Here is a 20,458-nt window from a genome sequence, read left to right on the forward strand (position 1 = left end):
TTCAGTAAGGGAGGCAGTCTTTCACAACAGCCTCGGACTAAATGTGGATTTGTTCATTGAACTCATTAGTAGGTGAGGTTTCTCTTTTTCTTATTAACTAGGGAGAGCACTGGGCCAAGGGGCAGGAAGGTTCCAGAAACCTCCAAAAAGCACAGCTCACTTTTAAGCAGTATTATTCCGACAACAGTGTACAAAGGGGAAACAGACTCAATTAATTTCTTCTAATCCACAAGAGAGAAAGTATTCTGGGTTGGCACATCGTGACTGGAGGCTGTTTTGTATTCCAGAAACACTGCCAGAAGAAGCAGGCAGACAGGAGGGGGGTTGCAAAGATGTGGACCACATTTAGAGAAGATAGTCCACAGATCCCAACATACAGATGCTGTGTCAATCAAGACCAAAACTGAAGGAGGAAATGTTTGGAATGTCCCCTCTCCTCCCGTCCGCCCCCTCAAGATCCCTCTCTCCCCACACCAAGCCTGTTTCCAACTGGTCATAGTCTGACAATGGGGGAGCCTTGGCAGGGTTTCTCGTCCTTAGGAGGAAGTGGCCAAGACCAGGATTGTCGCTTGGTTGGAACACCCAGCAGGAAGCTCCCAGCTAGGCCGCGGGTCAGTAGGCAGGGCAGAGTCGGTAGTGGGCGTAGTGGGGCGTGGCGGGGGGCGGTGCTGAGCCTGGCGCGGTCCTAATCTCAGGTCCCCCCCTCCGCAGCTTCTCCACTCTAGGCCACAGTCTTCCAGTTTTGTGTCTGAGTCAGCTTGGCGCTGCAGCCCGGGCCGCCATGGCGCTGCGTGTGGCCGCGTTCGACCTTGACGGAGTGCTGGCCCTCCCCTCTATCGCCGGGGCTCTCCGCCGCACCGAGGAGGCCCTGGCACTGCCTAGGTAAGGGGACCCGCGCTGGGTCAGTGTCCCGCCTGGTGCCCTGTCCACGTCCAGCCTAGGTTTCAAATTGCTTTCCAGGTGGGCAATATCAAAATCATTCCCTGGACTAAAATGCCAGCGTCCACGAGTAGATCTATTGCCCTTCTAAATGCTAAGTAATTAAACTTTGCTTTTAAAAAAATGTCCTTTACGAAAAGAGGCGTTACTAAGCTATTTGCTGCCGGATTAATTCTATTGCACTGGGTCTTTAAAATACCCGCCGTGATTTACAAGAAAGTTCAGTCCAAAGCCAGCAACACAGGAGAACTAGTCCAAGAGCAGTTTACAGAAATGTCCCACAGCCCAGGGAAATGGGGAGGCAGTCACTGATACCAGAAAGTAGTAGCTCGGATTCAGACGAGAAGGGAGGAAGCAGAGAACTGTAGAAAATGTCTGGAATAAATATATCAAAATATCCAGACCCAGGACTGGAGAGATGAATGCAGTTAAAGAACGTGCTCTTGCAGAAGTCTGAGTCCCAGCAACCAAGTCAGGCGGCTCCAGGGGATCTGACGCCCCCTTCTAGCCTTTTAGGATACCTGCATGCACAGATGCACGCACAAACACATAATTTAAAGTTTTGTTTTGAGACAGTGTTTCTCTCTGTAGCCCTGGCTGTCCTGAGACCTGCTTTATATTGCAGTCTAGCCTCGAACTCAGAGAGCCACTTGTCTTTACCTTCCAAGTGCTGAGACTAAAAGCATGCGCCCCCACCGGCCAGCTACATGTAATTTAAGAAGGAATGCAAATACTTTTTTAAAGATCTAGACATCACTAATTGTATTCGAGCTTATATGTTTTCTCTACTTTTTTCTATTTTCCAAACTTTAAGGTTAAAAAAAGAAAAGTGTTTTATTATCAGAAAGGAGGAAAACATTTATTTTAAAAAATAAAAAAGATGAAAGATCACTCTGGTGATCACACAGTAGGTGGCCTCAGCCTTGCTTGATCACACAGTAGGTGGCCTCGGTGGCTGAGTGCAGTGTTCCTACACTCAGTGTAGCTTCCACCCTCTCTGGCTCATTGTGACTTTGTATCTTCCTTAGCTGCTGTTCTGGAAAAGTTTCTATTCCCTCCCCTCGCGTGGGGGTGGGGTGGGGGTGGGAGCGGGGTGTGTGTGTGTGTGTGTGTGTGTGAGAATAAACACATCAATAACTAAGAAACACAAGTAAACAAGTGGCTGCAAAGTCTACCTCCATTGGTCACACTGTTGCTACTTAGAATTTGACAGAGAACTACATTTGAAAGTGAAAAGCCACCTACTTTGTGCTTGCCTAAAAGGAGTCACCCATTTGAGTGGGGAAACTGAGGAAGGAATGATGAGCTAGTCTTCAAGTGTGTGTGCATGCATGTGTGCACATGTGAGGCCATGTCAACTTTTTGGTTTTGTTTTTTATTTTTATCTTTTTTTAAATTTTAATTTAACCATTTTTTTTTTATTATTCATTTTACAAACTGCTCACTGCCCACCTCCTGATCACCCCTTCCCACAATCCTTCCCTCTCCTCACTCCCCTACTCCTCTGGGCAGGTGCTCCCTCTCTCCCCCCAGGTATCCCACTTCAAGTCACTGTGATGCTAGGAGCATCCTCTCCCACTGAGGGCAGACAAGACAGCCAGCTAGTAGAACATAACCCATGTACAGGCAACAGCTTTTGGGACAGATCCCATTCCAGTTGTTTGTGGCCCTCATGAAGGCCAAGTTACACATCTGCTATATATGAATAGGGAGGCCTAGGTCCAGCCCCATGTGTGTTCTTTGGTTGGTGGTTCAGATTCTGAGAGATCCACCGGTCCAGGTTAGTTTACTCTGTTAGTCTTCCTGTCGAGTTTCTATCCCCTTTGGGGCCCACAATCCTTCCTCCTGTTCTTCCAGAAGAGTGCCCTAGCTCCATCCACTGTTCAGCTGTGGGTGTGTCTGCATCTTTCTGAGTCAGCTGCTGAGTGGGACCTCTCAGAAGAAAACACGCTCCTGTCTGCAACTGCAAGCTTATCACAGTATCATTAATAGTGTTAGGATTGGTGCTTGCCCGTGAGATAAGTCTCAAGTTGGGCTGGTTATTGGGTGGCCATTCCCTCAGTCTCTGCTCCATCTTCTGTGCCTGAATTTCTTGTAGACAGGATAATTTGGGGGTTGAAAGTTTTGTGGGTGGATTGGTTTCTCCTTCACTCCGCTGGGGTTCCTGTCTGGATACAAGAGGTGGCCTCTTCACATGCCCATTTTTATGTGAGGGATATGTATGTATGTACGGATGTTTTATGTGTGTAAGTGCATGGGTGTGCTTGCTTAACCTGCCTTTTTAGTCATCTCTCCTTGTTAAGTAAGACATTGCCTTTCACTTAGGAATTTAGGGTAAGGGTTACATTAGCTGATGTGTAAAGCAGATGGGCAGCAGTGTTCTTAATACATGCTATTACTTACCAAATTCTCCACGTCTTCTGAGTGATGCATTTCTCATACCACTGGATAATACCTCACGCAGCTCTTTTGTGACCATGGTCAGGGTTGTTCACAGATGCCATAGAATAGGCCACAGCAAAACAAGCTGGACTCCAGAGGTCAGAGGTGAAAACCGATTATGTAGGTTTCAGAAAGTGAAGAAAAAGCTCTTCTATGCACTGGGCATTTTCATCATGCCTGCAGGCATAACAGCTCTGCAAATACAAGTGACCAAAGCCCAAGGTTCCTGGAAATTTTCTTGTGTCTCTCATTATTTGTTTTTGGTTTTGGTTTTTTGTATGTGCATGGATGTTTTGTCTGTATGTCTATCTCTGTACCATGTGTATGCTTGGTGCCCACAGAGGCAGAAAAGGGTGTTGTATCCTCTGAAACTAGAGTTCCAGATGGTTCTGAGCCATCATGTGGGAATATAATCTGGGTCCTCTGGAAGAGTAGCCAGTACTCTCCAGTCCCCTGCATCTCTTGATTTACCAGTTTCATTTTCTGCCATTGCCCTTTCACTAATCACTGCCTTGATGAAGCATTCTTTTTTTGTTTTGTTGTATTTTGTTTTTTGGGGGGGTTTTTTGTATTTTTTTTTTCCGAGACAGGGTTTCTCTGTATAGCCCTGGTTGTCCTGGAACTCACTCTGTAGACCAGGCTGGCCTCGAACTCAGAAATCCGCCTGCCTCTGCCTCCCAGAGTGCTGGGATTACAGGCGTGCGCCACCACCGCCCGGCTTGATGAAGCATTCTTAAACTACAGTGCTCAGGGGCTGGTGAGATGGCTAAGCTGACAGAGGTGCTTGCTACCAAGCACAACAACCAGAATTCCATCTCCATGACCCATGCAGTAGAGGAAGAGAACTGACTCCCTCAAGTTGCCCTCTGATCTATTCATGTGCATTGTGATATGCATGTCCAGGTGTGCCAAGGACCAGCCTCAGCTTGGAGAGGAGTCCTGAGGAAGGGGTGTTTGGGAGCAGCAAAAAGAATGCCTTGTGTCAAATGTGGATACGAGCTGACAGCCAGTGTTCTGCTCAAGATGGCTCTCTCTGGAGAGCTAGACAGCTCCTTCAGATAGCTCAGTTCTCACAGACCAGGCCGTCTTTCATTTACATATCAATTCAGTCATTTGCTCCAAGTTTCCTTTTGATTATCCCACAAATCAGCATTCCTTGACCCCAGTCCCTTGATTCTTAGAAAGAGACTGCAATCACATTTTTTTTAAGTTGCAAATGAATTCAGAGATCTGTTTGCCTTTGTAAGCACAAACAATAAACTTAGCTGGGTGGGATCTTGCCCTGCCATCACCACTCTTGAAGTCTCTTTATATCCTCCCTTAATATCTTTCTGATACACTAGCTCATGGTGCAATTGCATTTGTTTTTTTAGGTCCATGAAGCCCCTCATATAATTTATATTGCATCCTTACATTTTGCATAGCTGAGAAATTGAATATTTTTGAACTCACATTTTTAGAGTTCTTTCCAACAGCCTTATAGGCTGTCCTGAAGGTCCAGGCATTTACCAGTTTTTTTGTTTGTTTGTTTTGTTTTGAGGATTTTTTTTTTTTTTTGCTAAGGATATAGACATACCCTCATCTCTCAGACTCCTGCTATTTCTGACTATCATGGAGTCATTAACATTGGCAGAAAGGACATTTCCCAATAGCCTTGATAGGCAGAACATTTCCTGATAACCTTAGCAGAGAGAATATTTCCCAAAGGAGGAACATGAAGAATATATATATATATATATATATATATATATATATATATATATATATATATATAAAACAAGCCACACACCCAGCAACTGCCAACAACCCTCATGGAGGCCCACACCCTGCTAGCTCTGTTCCAGGGGGGCAGGAACCATGTCACATCCATACCATGTAGGACTCAGCAGACATACACACATAAATACCTACACATAAATAAATGCAATAAAAATTAGAGTTCATGTTTTCCAATGGGAAGAATATTCTTGTTATCTCAAATTGCCTTTACTTTAAAATAGCCCCTGCCTGCTCTTGCAATGTCCTATTGCTGTTGTGCTGGTCTTGCTCACTCTTCTTTAACCAATCCCCATCTTCCAGACAGAAAGAGATAATGTCCTTGGTTTCTCCATCTCACTCATACACTATAGATATCTGCTTACTAATCCTGTGCAGTTCCTAAGGATGGGGCTGTTATTTTCCCCATCTTTTACATCACAGGTTGTAGCACAAGCCTTGCACACCTTAGTCATCTAATATAAGCTTCTGGCATTCAACTCCACTATGATTCCTAAAACTGCAGGGGAACTGCTAAAGTGCCTGAGGAATCTCACTATGGAGATAACAGTGTTCTGACACTGGACTGAGGTGGTATTTGCATTGCTCTGAGTTCACTATGAATTGTTGGATGGCAGATTGAAAATGTGTGTCGATCATACCTTAATGTGATTATTCAGAAAACACTGTTGGCAAAAGTGGGATAGTGCCATTACTAACACAAGAAAGTTGGTCAAGGCCACAGATGTATTTTTTAGATGCACAGAGCTGATTTTACCCAAGAGAGGGTTAGTCTGTTTAAAAACAAAGCAACAACAACATCAACAACAAAACTCTGTTATAGTCAAAGAATAAACTACAGAAGTAGGAGATAGTTGTTCTCTTAACTGGGGGTGGTGACTAGTTGCCATGGGCTTGGCAGTTGCAGCTGATAGTAGGCAAGGTGTGTCCATTTATTAGCACTGCTGAACAAAGGGCACAGACTGGCTGGTTTAGCCACAGAGCTTTCCAGGAGGATGGAGGTTCAGCTTTCAGCAAAGTTGATGTCCTGGTTTGCTTTTCTTTTGCTGTGATAAACATGGCAGCAAGAAGCAACTTGGGGCGGAAAGAGTATGTTTGGCTTACAGGTTATAGTTCATCTAGAGAAGCCAGGGCAAGAACAGAGTAGAAAGAACCTGGAGGCAGAAACTGGAACAGAAACAGTGGCAGGATGATGCGTACTGGCTTGCTATTCTTGGCTTTCTCAGCTATGTTTCTTATACAACCCTGGGATGGCTCAGCCCTGATGCTAGATTCTCCCACATCAATCAAGAATCAAGAAAATGCCCCGCAGACATTGCAGAGCATCAGTTTGATGAAGGCAGTTCCTCAACTGAAATGCTCTCTTCCCAGATGTGTCTAGATGTGTGCCAATTTGACAAAAATTTACTATGACAGGACAATCTTCCCCATGTCAACATTGACACACAAGCATATCCCTTTAAGTAATGCCCATGTCATCTCTTGTACCCAAATATAGAATGACTTTTAAAAGTCCCATTGTCTTTAAAAAAATTCAACACATAAAAGTTCAAGATCTCTTTAAAAATAGGAAGTCTCCATTGTGAGATCCTATAACGTTTAAAACAAGTTGCATACTTTCTTATTCCAAGGGAAAAGAACTGGAGTACAGTTACAATCAGATCAAAGAAGAGCCAAACCCCAGCAGTGTAACTAGCTCAGTGTCTGGCATCTGGGATTCACTCTTGATCTTCTAAGGCTCCACGGGCTTAAAGACTCTACCTCCCCAGTGCTGCCAACTGCAGTGCCACAGTGCAGTGCAGCACACACAGTTTGTCTTAAAGGCTCAGGCTGGCTCCACTCCATACCTGTCCCTGTTCGAGGTCGCTGTACCGTGGTCCTGGTACTTCTAATCTGCTGGGGACTCCACTACAACTGAGGCTAGTCTCCTGCTGACCCTACCACACAGTGCTAAGGCTCAGCTGATTTCCAAGACCCCTTTAATCTGGCAGCTCTCGTGTCATCAAAACTAATACCATAAGAGAGGCCCTTATACATTACCAAGTTTGGCTCCAGTTTGAGACACAGCCTTGCCCTCCCACTGGCCCCAACCATAGCTTCTGTGTGCTGACCCTGATGAAATACCTCCCAGATGATTTAATCCCAGTGATTCTGACCTCTTGATAATCACATCTAATTCTTCATTCCTGAAGCCATAGAGTCTTCATCTAAAATACCACACTAGATTTGTGACAGTTGATTGCCTCCAGTGAACCTCTCCTTGGCTTGAGGATAGCATCATCTCTGTGTGTCCAAGAATGTTCTGTGCTCTGTGTGTGCCTGTGTCTAACTCACCTCTTTTCATTAGAATACCAATCATCTTAAATTAGGACCAGCCTAAAGGTCTCATTAACTCCATTATCACTTTAAAGATTCCATCTCCAAATATAGCTCCATTGTGAAGTACTGCAAAGTAAAGTTTCTGTGTAGGAATTTTGAAGGAGAGATATTTCAGTCCCTAACACAGGAAATGTTTTTAGAAATTAGAGATTAAGATAAAATAGGAACTATATGTGCAAATAAATACCAGGGAAAAATTGTGGCTTTTGAAGAATGTGAGCTAAAAATGGCTATATGTAGACAAACTTGACCTTGACTTATATAGACCCATCCTTTCTGACAATAGAAATTTATTATAGAAATTTAGTTTATGTGTGTGTATGCATGTGCATGAATGTGAGTATGTATATGTATGTATGCATTTGTGTATAAGCATGCATGTGTATGTATGTATGTGTGTGTATGTATGTATGTATCTATGTATGTGTTCATGTACCTACGTATGTGTATGTACATATGTTTGTCTATAAATATAATGGCAGCTGTCTGTCCCTGCCATGGGAGGACACATGATGGAGCCATCAAATAGCTGGTGATGGTGCTGTTCCTTGTATCTTCCAGAGACTTCCTGCTTGATACTTTCCAGACAGAATCCCCAGAAGGACCTACTGAGCAGCTCATGAAAGGGAAGATCACATTTTCACAGGTAAGGGGATGCCATGTGGACCCCTGTGGAGGCTCTCTGCATCATTACATTTCTACCTGTCCTTCAACTCCCTGTGGGCATGATCATGTCTTCTTGAGTCCTGCAGTCCCACACCCATACCCCATAACTTACAAAGACGCAAAACACTGGAAGGTGTGTTTAGAACTGAGTTGCCTGTCTGGGACAATCTGAGGGACTTTACAAGCCTTGAGGAACTGTGACAAGAAATGATGACAACTAGAGTAGCTATTTCAGGATAGGGCCACCCACTCAATTAACTCAATATCTACAGAGTAGAAGGCTGTGGAGTCAGGGATTGGGGTTCGAATTTATAGGCCTTACTTACCGATCAAGACCACAGCAAGTTACTTAACTTCTTGAAATCTCCATTGTGCTATCAGTAAAATGGGGTGATGATACTACCCATGTCCCAGTGGTTGTGAACCCCAATGTTGTGTGTTTCACTCAGATAGTGCCAGTAAACATTGTTCCTGGTACTAAATTCTCAGTTATTTTTTTTTAATAAGGTAGTCATGGTAGTCACAATTGTGGATTCACAATTAGTGCGCCCATAAAGAATTTGTCCATAAGCCCATAGTTCTTTCTAAAGCTACTTGTTGAAAAGCTGTATTATTATAGACACTTATAACTCCATCAGAGAACTTGGGAACCACCTTAGTAAAAAGAAAGATCATAAGAGACAGAGAATCAGAGTGTCAGCCAAAGATAGTGTTGCCTATATGTGACATGAAATCTCAATATGTCTGCCTGAAAAAGTCCATCACAATGATAGCATCAGTTGGTATGGCAACATGGATGGAGGAAATCTCACAGGACCCCACCCCTAGATGAAGAGCTATAGACAATTATGACTGCTGAGAGCAAGAATCAGTTCCCTAAGGAGGAGTCACCTAATTGATTATCCAATCACTGGTACTCATCCCTAAACATACATACACACATACATACATACATACATACATACATACATATGCACATGCATGCTTACACACATGCATACATACATATACATACTCACATTCATGCACATGCATACACACACATAAACTAAATTAGAGAGAATAGAGGAAGAACACAGGAGGAGTTGAAGGAGTAATGGGGAGGAGCAGAAATGCTATAAATCCAGAACTCTAATACAACATTTTCAAAAAATAGTTGAATTAAAAAACACACACAAAGCATTAAGAAAATCCCATGATGAAATCCATTATCTTTTGTGCTAATTTTCAAATTAATAATAATAAAATAAAATTTATAAAGAGAAAGAAAAGGCTCACTCATTTGTGGTATTGCTGAGAGCATTGCAGTTACTTTATCATACATGCACACACACTCACATACACACACATATATGACACGACAGTGAAGGACAGTTGTGGCAATGCCAAGGGAACCAAATATCTCTAAAGCTTTAACTGATAAAAATGTCTTAGGCAGCACTATTCAGGATAGGGCAGGGACAGCACGTATTTTCAGTGCTGCAGGGATGTTTTAGAGTGAATTACCAATAAGCAGCATCATGACCTGCATCTGATTCAGACATCCTGAGCAAGTTCTGTTAATCTAGAAATTCGCTGGGTTAGAAGATTTCTTCTATTGCAGGCAATTAGCAATAGTTTATCCTTGTGTCTACCGGGGGGCCACTGTATGGATACACCCCACTCTGTGTAGATATCCTGTTAGTCTGAGATGCTCATGAATAGTTTTGAAGCGGGCCACACATGCTATAATCCATCTGCAGTGAGGTTGCTAGGACCATGCTGTAGCTTAGGCTGCTGTTGTAGAAATGCTGCAGAAGTCTGGGTGACTCAAATGTCAGATAGCCACCTCTTGCTCTTCCAGGAGTCAGAGAGCACAAGGCATCTAGGGAGGGTGCTCTTCCTGGAGTCTAGTCAGCTACTTTCTTGATGTAGCCTCATAGTAGAAAAAGCAGGTTCCCAAAGCTCCTGGGCCTTTTTATAAAGGTAAGGCCCTTCACAGAAGAACCAGAGTGTCCACACTTTGGTCTTCCTCCTTCTTGAGCTTCATTTGGTCTGTGGATTGTATCTTGGGTATTCCAAACTTCTGGGCTAATATCCACTTATGAGTTAATGCATACCGTGTGTGTTCTTTTGTGATTGGGTTACCTCACTCAGGATAATATTTTCTAGCTCCAGGTATGGGGACTCCAGTCTCATGACTCAGTTATCTCTGAAAGCCCCCACCTCAGATAACATACACTGAGAACTGGGGCCTCAACATATACATTTTATCAGGATACAGAGCTTTAGTCCACCATAAGCTGCCATAGCGAAACACAGACTGAGTATCTTAACAGAAGCTGGGAAGTTATAGATTAGAGTCTCAGCAGATTATAGACAGCCAGTTTCTCATTGGATCAATATATGACTTTGCCTTTAGGTATGTATATTAGCTTTAGGTCGCTAGAATAAAATGCCTAAGGAAATTAAGTTATTAAGGGAAAATATTTTATGTAGCTCACAGATAAGAGTCCAATCCAAGACTGGACAGTTGCATAGTGTCTGGCATCTTGTACAGGCAGTACAACTTACAACTGTGGACCAGTTAGGAGAGAGAGGCTGGGAAGCTAACATCCCACAATCCCCTATAAGCATGAATTCCCTTAGACCTAAGGTCTAAGGTCCTTCCATCCCCTGTGTTTCCCAAAGTCTTCATTCCCCTACAATAGTGCAGTCCTTTGGATTAAACTTGGAGGACAGTATCCCTATTTAATTATAGCATAGGACTGTTTTCTGATTTCTTCCTCTGAGGATGCCCATCTTACTGAATTGAATCCCAATGACCAAATTTAACCTGACTCTCATCTTTAAAACCTTTGTCCCTGGGCTGGAGAGATGGCTTAGTGTAGGTCACTGACTGCTCTTCTGAAGGTCCTGAGTTCAAATTCCAGCAACCACATGGTGGCTCACAACCATCTGTAATGAGATCAGACTCTCTCTTCTGGAGTGTCTGAAGACAGCTACAGTGTACTTACAAATAATAAATAAATAAACCTTAAAAAAATACTTTGTCCCCAAAAGTCATTCTGTGGTGCAGAATATGAAGACTTCAGTGTTCTAGTTCTGAAAGGACATTTTTCATTCAGCTGTAGTAGTAGCCATTTGTGTAGGTTCTCTTTGAAGGCTGGATGTTATCTTAATGCCTGTGGCTGCTACTCCAATGCATGTATTAAAATTCTGACCTTAGACTCTGGAGTCTTTAGGTAGTAACTAAGTCAAGAGAGTATAGCCATTCAGAGTGAGGTTAGAGTCCTTGGAAAAGGGACCATAGAGAATTAGTTAGGCTCTTCGCCTTTGAGAAAAATGAGTGACACTATCTATGACACAGACAGCATTCTGTCTCCATCTTGACTTTGGTCTTCACAGACTTCAGAATTGTGGGAAAGGAATTTACCCTGCTTCCAGGCTCCCCAGCTTCTGTTATTTTAGTGCAGCTCAAGTACGTTCATCCATTTCTTTTAGGGAGCATGTTTCCAGGGTTGAAACACACACATCTGCCCCTAGTGGTGCTGCCGATCCTTCTCCAAGGTTGTAACCACTGGCTCCTCTACCCACCCCCATCTGTTTGCTTTACAGTGGGTACCACTAATGGATGAAAGCTACAGGAAGTCCTCCAAAGCCTGTGGGGCCAGTCTACCTGAGAATTTCTCCATAAGTCAAATATTCAGCCAAGCCATGGCAGCAAGAAGCATCAACCGCCCCATGCTTCAGGCAGCCGTTGCTCTCAAAAAGAAAGGTAAGGGTCTTTCCCTCAGTCTCTGCTCCGCACTGTCTCTGTATCTCCTCCTGTGGGTATGCTGTTTCCCCTTCACAGAAGAACCTGAGTATCCACACTTTGGTCTTCCTTCTTCTTGAGCTTCATTTGGTCTGTAAATTTTATCTTGGGTATTCCAAACTTCCGGGCTAATATTCACTTATGAGTGAGTGCATACCATGTGTGTTCCTTTGTGATTGGGTTACCTCACTCAGGATAATATTTTCTAGCTCCATCCATTTACCTAAGAATTTCATGAATCCATTGTTTTTAATAGCTGAGTAGTATTCCACTGTGTAAATGTACCACATTTTCTGTATCCATTCCTCTGTTGAGGGACATCTGGGTTCTTTCCAGCTACTGGCTATTATAAATAGGGCTGCTATAAACATAGTGTGAGCAAGGGGAGAGGGGATGGGTTAGATTTTCGGGGGGAAACCAGAAAAGGGGATAACATTTGAAATTTAAATAAAGAATATATCTAATAAAAAAGAAATTTAGAAAAAAAAAGAAAGAAAGGTAAGAATCTTATACAGCCATCCCATGGCTCCAGAGCCCCTGAGAAGCTGAGGTCAGTGTGTTTCAAAATCACAGATCTGGAATACTCTTAAAGCAAGCACCAGTCTGTTTGATACATCAGACAGCTCTTTACTGTTAGGATCCCTGAAGAAATGACATAATTGTATATAATAAAGCAATTACCAGTAACTGCTTTATAAACAAAATCCTGACCTTTAGTTAGTACTAATTATTATCAATAATTATTCAGGTGAGCAAATTTTTTGCCACAGTTTTTAAAACATGACTTTTAAAGCTACTCTGATTTTCCCAGTGTCAGTGTGTCAGTCTTTGGGTGTCAGAACAGTGCTATGAGCTGGTGTGAGTTAAGATGATGTCAGTCGGTCTAAGACACAAGGTCAAAACCATCCATTAGCGGCTATTTTATTTTAGTGCCTGCCTCTTCTTCATAAGGATCAATGAAACCATCCACATCAGACTTACATCATTGTGTTCAAGGCATCTGACTCAATCCATCTGTGCTGCTATAACAAAAGACTCAGGGCTATAGGGTTTATAAAGGACAGGTATTGCTTCTTAGAGTTCTGGAGGCTGGGAAGCAAAAGATCAAGAGGCCTTTATCTGAGAGGGCCTCCATGCTGTAGCTCGCCATGTTGGATAAGGAGAGGGCAGGATAGAGTGTGAATGATGGATGCAAGATATCCCACCTTGCAGGCCCAGTTATTTTACAGTAAGCACAGACTTCCTTCCTGAAGGCAGAGCTCCCATGGTCTGGTCATTTTGTTAACCATTTGCCCACTAACCCTATAATATCAGGAAGTAAATTTCCAACACAAGTTTTTGGGAGAGACATGCAAGCCACAGCACATCACATGTCCATACCTCTTCCCTCATCTTTGGCTCCTCTGTGTCTTACTCCCAATATCTCCTGTTTCTTGCCATGGTTGACTAGGTAGACAGAGGCAGGAGATGAAGTTGTCTCTATTTGGGTTTCTAGGTTCCTGGCGGTCAAGGCAAGTGGTTTTTGTAGAGGACATGAAGCCCTCATGCTCACAGACTAGAAATGTTAAACACGCAAGATTGTCTCTTCAAAGGAAGATGTACACCTATTTTCTGCTGGAGATGCATAGTATCCGGAGGGCCAGCCCAACTTTGAATTCCCCAGACTATTATGTTTATTTCATTCATTATCCCTAGGCCCTTATCTTGAGCATTGTTCTGAGTCAATGGAACCCATCTTCCTGGAAGAGGCCATATGTACTTTGTAAAGAGTTTCAATATACACATGTCTTATGCTTTGTTTTATACATGGGATTGAGTTAATTCTCATCAGGAAACATTTTCCAAAATTATGCTGTGCTTAAATATGCCTAAAATAAACTACCTGGTGTCAGACTCTAGAACCAACATGTGCTTCTGAGTCGCTTTGGACTGGATTTACTTCTTGCCTTCCCACCATGGTGGTCACAGAGACCCTCATTGTCTTTAAACATAGGTGGGGTTTTCATTAGTATAGACTATGTAGTAGCATTGGACGTCACTGTGGGTTTGGAGTAGTGTGTACCATGTTCATCTGTCATATGGGATAGGTAGGTCTTCCCTGCTGGCCACAGAAGTGCAGAGAACCACACGAGCTGAGGAAACTTAAGACACCCTTATAAAATGAGACAGTAGTGCCAAAATGCTGATGGTTACTTGGTTAAGAAGGAGAGAGTGGTCTTCAGAAAGCTCCACACTCAGGACTGTGTCAGGAGGTGCTCGTGGGTTAGGTGATTCTTTCTCAGCTCCTCTAATGAAAGTTCTGTATGTAGAGATTGGAGTTGGTTAGCAGGAGCCACAGTAGGGACTTCCCCATCCTCAGGGGCCTCTTGGAGGTACCCAGAGTATTGCAGAGCTCTCTGTAACTGATAGCAATCTCTGGTAACTTCTTTCTCAGGATTCACAACGTGCATTGTCACCAACAACTGGCTGGACGACAGTGACAAGAGAGACAGCCTGGCCCAGATGATGTGCGAGCTGGGCCGGCACTTTGACTTCCTGATAGAGTCCTGTCAGGTCGGGATGATCAAGCCTGAGCCTCAGATATACAAGTTTGTACTGGACACCCTGAAGGCAAAACCCAACGAGGTTAGTAGATACTCCCTTTCATGGGGAAAGAGTGTCCCAGAGATTTTGCAACAAGGGAGCCATTGAGTTTACAGACTGGGGTGCACTTGGGGCCTGGCCACACAGTCTTAGGCCGTTCCTTTTGTGTCAGGAGGAAGGGTTTTGACACGCAGCTTAGCCCAGATGTTCCATTGATGTAGCCCTTTTGTGGCTGTAAGTTAAATCAGATACTGTTAGAGCAGCTGCCCAAGTTTACTCAGGAAGAAACAGAGACTCTGGGAGACTTTGCCAAGAACACGAGCTGGTGAGAGTCACCTCACAAAACAGTGGTCAGGAGTACATCTCCTTCCTCCAAGCCTCCCAGTCCAATCCCTGTCCAAGCACCATGTTCCACTTGAATCTTCTCTGTCCATTTAATGTCCTAGAAGTCACTATGTTGAAACACTGTATTATGCTCTCCTACTCTGATCATAAAGGGTAAAGGAAATGTCCCTCTCCTTCATGTGCCTTCCTCCTGCCAAACCTACCTCACCACAAGACACCAGAGCAGAATCTAGTCCCCTCTCCCAACCCCCACTCCATCCCTGAGGATCCATGTTCTTCATTTCCTCACCATAGAGCTGCCCGCAGTCCTGTTCTCCTTCCAAGGTTCTCTTCGCACAAGATGCTTCATCTAGCTGACATGCATACTGTTTGGGTCCAGGTTGTTTTCCTAGATGACTTTGGAAGTAATCTGAAGCCAGCCCGTGACATGGGGATGACTACCATCCTGGTTCGCAACACAGACTCGGCTCTGAGAGAACTGGAGAAGGTTACAGGGATACAGGTAACTTTAGTTCTGGGCAGAGTCTGGGTCCTTGCCACCCATGATTAAGGAAGTCCACACCCCCGACCAACATCTATCCATTTCCTTCCGTGCAGACAGTAAGCAGGAGTTTAAACCGTCTGGCAAGCTAGGAAACTAAGACAAGAGAAAGGCACTTAGGGCTGGGAGATGGCTCGGTTGGCAAGTGTCTATGATGTAAACATGAGGACTGAATGTGATCTCAAGCACTTGCATGGAATCTGGGCATGACGGTGCATGCATGCATGCAATGCTAGTACTGGGGTACAGACAGGCAGCTCTTTGGAGCTCTGATCAGGGTCTAGCCAGTTAACACACTCCTGTTTAGAGATGATGGGATCTAGAAACTCATCGTGTGTGTTTCAGGGGAAGACATGACTCAGCCTATAATGTAACAGCCTACATCTTTAACAAATAAATAGATCTGTTTTATACAACAAATCAAATAAATGTAATTAAAAAGTAAAACATGTAGAATAAACAACACAAGACCTAAAGTATCTTGCCCAAGCTCAGCTTGTTTCTCTAGACCTAGAAGTCTTACAAGCAGAGGGGAAACTGAGGCCAAGTTGAATCAAATAATCCATCCTCTCTGCTGCTGTTTGTCCTTCCTCCCAGTAAGCTAGATACCTGTTCTACATCCTTTCTTTCTTCCCATCAGTTATGAGGAAGTAGAATGTATGGCCCAGAGAGTGATTCACTATGACCATACTTTGGGCTTTGAATGAGAGAGTTTATTAAGAATGTAACAAGACAGAGTAAAAGAATAAATACCAAGAGATAGCTAGATGATAGACAGATGATAGATAGCTGAATAAATAGATTAGATGATTGATAGATAGATAGATAGATAGATAGATAGATAGATAGATAGATAGATGATAGATATTGAAACATCACCAAGTTGGGTGCTCAAAACGTCTAGCAGAAATAATTTTGGGGCAGCCATTTAAGGAGCCAATAGGATTTTCTGATAGAGTCCTGGGCAGAGCAGAGTGTCCCCTGTGGTGAGGCTTCCAAGAGAAAGAACAAATAGCAGAAAAATGACATCATCAAATCAGGGCCTTATAAACATCCAGTAGAAACAGACTGGGGAGAATGAAGATGTGGGCTGGCGTTCTCGGCAGAGCTTTCTCTCCATGACTGAGCTTCCCACAGTAGCAGGCACTTTTACATCACAGGATAAACAACAGCAAACCTGTGACAGAAGTGTTCACCTTCTGCCTTAATTAGGGTTTTCTTTGCTGTCAAGAGACACCATGACCAAGGCAACTCTTATAAAGGACAACATTTAATTGGGGCTAAATTACAGGTTCTGAGGTTCAGTCCATTATCATCAAGGTGGGAGCATGGTAGAATCCAAGCAGGCATGGTGCAGGAGGAGCTGAGAATTCTACATCTACATGGAAAGGAAGCCAGGAGCAGACTGTTTTCCAGCAGCTAGGAGGAGGGTCTCAAAGACAACCTCCACAGTGACACACTTCTTCCAACAAGGCCACACTTCCTAATAGTGCCACTCCCTGGGCCAAGCATACACAAACCTCCACAACTCTTACTGTTTAAGGACATGATGTTTTTACTCCTGGGCTGCTCCTGCTCTGTTCTTCTCTTCCCCCTCCCTGTCACAGAATTGGAGACACCCAACCCAACTCCAGACAAGGGGCCTTGGAGAATACTTTGAGACAAACATGCTTGTGGGAACAGGGCAACCCCACTTCCAGAGCCAGCTTCTCAGTCAGCTCAAACAGTATCTCACAATCTCCCAGTGTTCTGTACATTCCAGGAAGCTACGGGGGAGAATCACTATTATGTCCTTGTCTCCAGTACTTTAAAGTTGTGGTAAAATACATTTAGCAGAAAGTTTACCATCTTACTCATTTTAAAGTGAGCAACTCTAAGGCATTAGATACGTGCAGAACACTGTGCAATCAATTCCATCCACCTCCAGACTCTTCCATGAAAAAAAAAAAAGCCAAAAGCTTGTAGTTGTTAAGTAGTGACTCACACTAAACTCTACTTTCTGTCTCTATGAGTCCTACTTCTGGGTCCGTCATATGAGCGAAATCACATACTATTCATTTTACTTAGTACAACGTTCTTAAGGTTCATCCATTGTGTAGCGTGACCTGGGTAGGACTCCCTTTCTGATCTGGGAAGCCTCTTCTGTCTTTGAAAATGGAATAAGTTCTAGAGTTTGTGCCCTCATCTTAGAGGTTAGATAACGAGTCCTGAAGGACAGCTTTCTTGGGACTAGAAGGCAGGTGAAGCCGGGAAGGGCAGGTAACCTGCACGGTCGAGGCTCAGGCATCAGGAGACTCACTGCACATGTGCTCAGTGGCTCATCCTATGATACTGATGCTTTGGGAACTTGCACCAAGAAGTTAAAGAAAGAACAGGGCATTCTGGAACTTTCCTCCTCACCTAGATGTTTTCCAAAGACAAGTCAGGTGTCATCTCTGGGTCTCCAGAGGACAAGGACAAGATGACCAGCAACCTACTGTGACTGGTCTCCATGTCAGAAGTAGAGGCTAAGCCACAGGCACACAGAGGGACACACGAGGAAGGCCACAGAGGGGCATGACAATCTGTAAACATAGATCGCAGGAGAAACTGGCCCTGCCTACACCTTCATCTCAGACGTCTCTCCTCCCAAACTGAGGAAATAGCTGCCTGTTGTTGAAAGCAGCCACCCAGCCTGTGGAACTGTACGGTAAAAATCTGAACAGTCTAAGTCAAGCACAGAGTCAGGCTGCAGCTCACTGAGAGGCATAGAGTAGGGCTGCAGCTGACTGAAGGAAGATCCCTTCCTACAGAGGCATCACAGAGAGACAACAGTTATGCTTGGCCTGAGCCTGGAGGCCATCTGAGGACTTCTGTGGAGGATGGTCTTAAACCACAGAGATGAACAAATCTTGTGGTTTTTTCTGACTCATGTGTTCATTTGGGAGCCCTGGGCCCTTGTGGAACACTGTCAATCATTTGGGGACTTGGGATGACAGAGGACGTACTGTCAATCAGTTCAGGGCTTTAAAAACCTCATAGGATACCCAATGGAAAGATAGGAGATGAAGGACTGTAGAGAGAGTCATGTGTGGCTTTCGTTGGCTTGACCGGGGTGCTATGCACTCCTGTCTGCATTCCATCAGCCAGAACTCAGCCGCAGGACTCCAATGGACTAAGACAGCAATGGAGTCCAGCCATGTCCGATCTGGAGGGGGTTGATTCATGAAGACCATCAGGATTCACTCAGGGGGTGGCATTGTGATGTCTGGGATCTCACACTGTCCTTCACTGTGCCCATCATACTTTCAGTTTCCTGAGAACCCTCTGCCAATCCCGTGCAATCCAAATGACGTCAGCCATGGGTATGTGACAGTGAAGGTAAGTCAGCCAACTTCTCTCTGACCACAGGAAATAGACGATATGTGAAATAACAGGGACCACTGAGTTGTCAGTCCACAAATGTACAGATGGGAGAACTAACTAGAACAAAGCACAGTATGGGTGGAGCCCTTGCTGGAGCATACACTTCTGATTGGCCAGGACTCGGTCATGTGACGACATCGACTATTACCAGGGAAAGGCATGTCAGGAAATGCCAGAATGTTTCAGGGAGAAGGGATAACGCAGACATTAGAAGCCCTGATGGTCATTTTGCCAATAGAGCCGCCCCCAAAGGACTGTGCAAACAATCATATTGAAGAAGCAAACCACTGAGGAGCTCGGCCGGTCAGGCACTCCCTGTGCAAGCATGAGGGCCAGAATTCCATGTGTTTGTAATCATAATCATTGGGGGCGCAGAAACAAACAGATCCCTGGGACTCACTCACCAGCAAGAATGGCCTGCTTTGTGAGTTCCGGGCAGGTGAGAGGTTCTATCAATACTAAATAAATAAATAAATAAATAAATAAATAAATAAATAAATAGGAATAAATTAGACAGCTCTTAGGGAATGTGTCTTCGTTACTTTTCTATTGCTGTGATAAAATATCATGACCTTGTAGAAGAAAGAGTATACTTGGGCTTCTGATTTCCAAGGATTCGGGTTTATGATAGTTGAGCACAGGCAAGGAAGGAAGCTAAATTGTTTTGGTTCTGTTCGCTCCCGGTTGCATGATTTTTTCACATTATAGTTAAAACCACCTGGTGTGTTACCCACATCGGCCACTGATAGCTCTGGCCATTGTTACCTAGCCTTTGGGTCTTTGAGCTGAGGTGGCTGGGTCAGGCAAGGTCTGGCTATCCCCTGCAGTGGCTGTGGAATGTCACCTGCATACAGAAGACCCGTTTTGCCTGCACTGACACCAAGATTACTGTCACGCCCCTCTCTTCCCCAGCCAGGGACCCGCCTGCACTTTGTGGAGATGGGCTCTGGCCCTGCCATATGCCTCTGCCATGGCTTTCCTGAGAGCTGGTTTTCTTGGAGGTACCAGGTGAGGGAACTGGGGGAGGAGCCTCCCAATCAGGGTGAGAAGAGGGGGGTTAGATGGCACAGGCCAGCCTGGGATGTTATGGATGAGTCATCGGAATTGTGACTACGTGGCCTCAACAGTGCTGGCTATAGGAAGTTTCGTGGGGCTGTATTGATCCTCAAGACATCTGCATTAGGAGGTGGTTCTTGAGGACATTCGGCCTCCCTGCTGGGAAATCTTGGTAATGAACACAGTAATATGCAGTGGCTTTGTCAGACAAGATATACCGCTCCGAGTGCTCTGATGCGGGGGACAACCCCACCTCTGTCCGTGGCAGTCGGATGAGATGAGCTCTACCTAGCTCCGTGGCAATGAGGCTAACAAATGCCATGTGTCACTTAGGTGGAGCCATTTACAAGTCAGAGGGAGGAAGGGAAGCAAGCAAGGAGCATCAACTGGGACCCTGCGAGTCCACACGGCCATGCCTTTGAAACTGTTGTGTTTTCCAGATCCCTGCTCTGGCCCAGGCTGGCTTTCGTGTTCTGGCTATAGACATGAAAGGCTATGGAGACTCGTCTTCTCCTCCTGGTGAGTTGGCT

The 20,458-nt window shown here is 44.4% G+C and overlaps 1 protein-coding gene across 1 annotated transcript in view; it reads left to right on the plus strand.

The window, feature by feature from the left end:
- The first annotated feature begins 672 nt into the window (after nt 1-672).
- Nucleotides 673-20,458, plus strand: part of Ephx2 (epoxide hydrolase 2) — a 37,272-nt gene continuing 17,486 nt past the window's right edge. The window contains exons 1-8 of the mRNA XM_052191152.1: nt 673-882; nt 8,098-8,182; nt 11,800-11,959; nt 14,433-14,623; nt 15,306-15,428; nt 18,759-18,827; nt 19,785-19,880; nt 20,369-20,447. Coding sequence (XP_052047112.1) covers nt 782-882; nt 8,098-8,182; nt 11,800-11,959; nt 14,433-14,623; nt 15,306-15,428; nt 18,759-18,827; nt 19,785-19,880; nt 20,369-20,447 — 904 coding nt within the window. The 5' untranslated portion in view covers nt 673-781. The remainder of the gene's footprint in view (nt 883-8,097; nt 8,183-11,799; nt 11,960-14,432; nt 14,624-15,305; nt 15,429-18,758; nt 18,828-19,784; nt 19,881-20,368; nt 20,448-20,458) is intronic.

The sequence above is a fragment of the Apodemus sylvaticus genome, chromosome 8 (assembly GCF_947179515.1).
Source record: "Apodemus sylvaticus chromosome 8, mApoSyl1.1, whole genome shotgun sequence".
NCBI lineage: Eukaryota > Metazoa > Chordata > Mammalia > Rodentia > Muridae > Apodemus > Apodemus sylvaticus.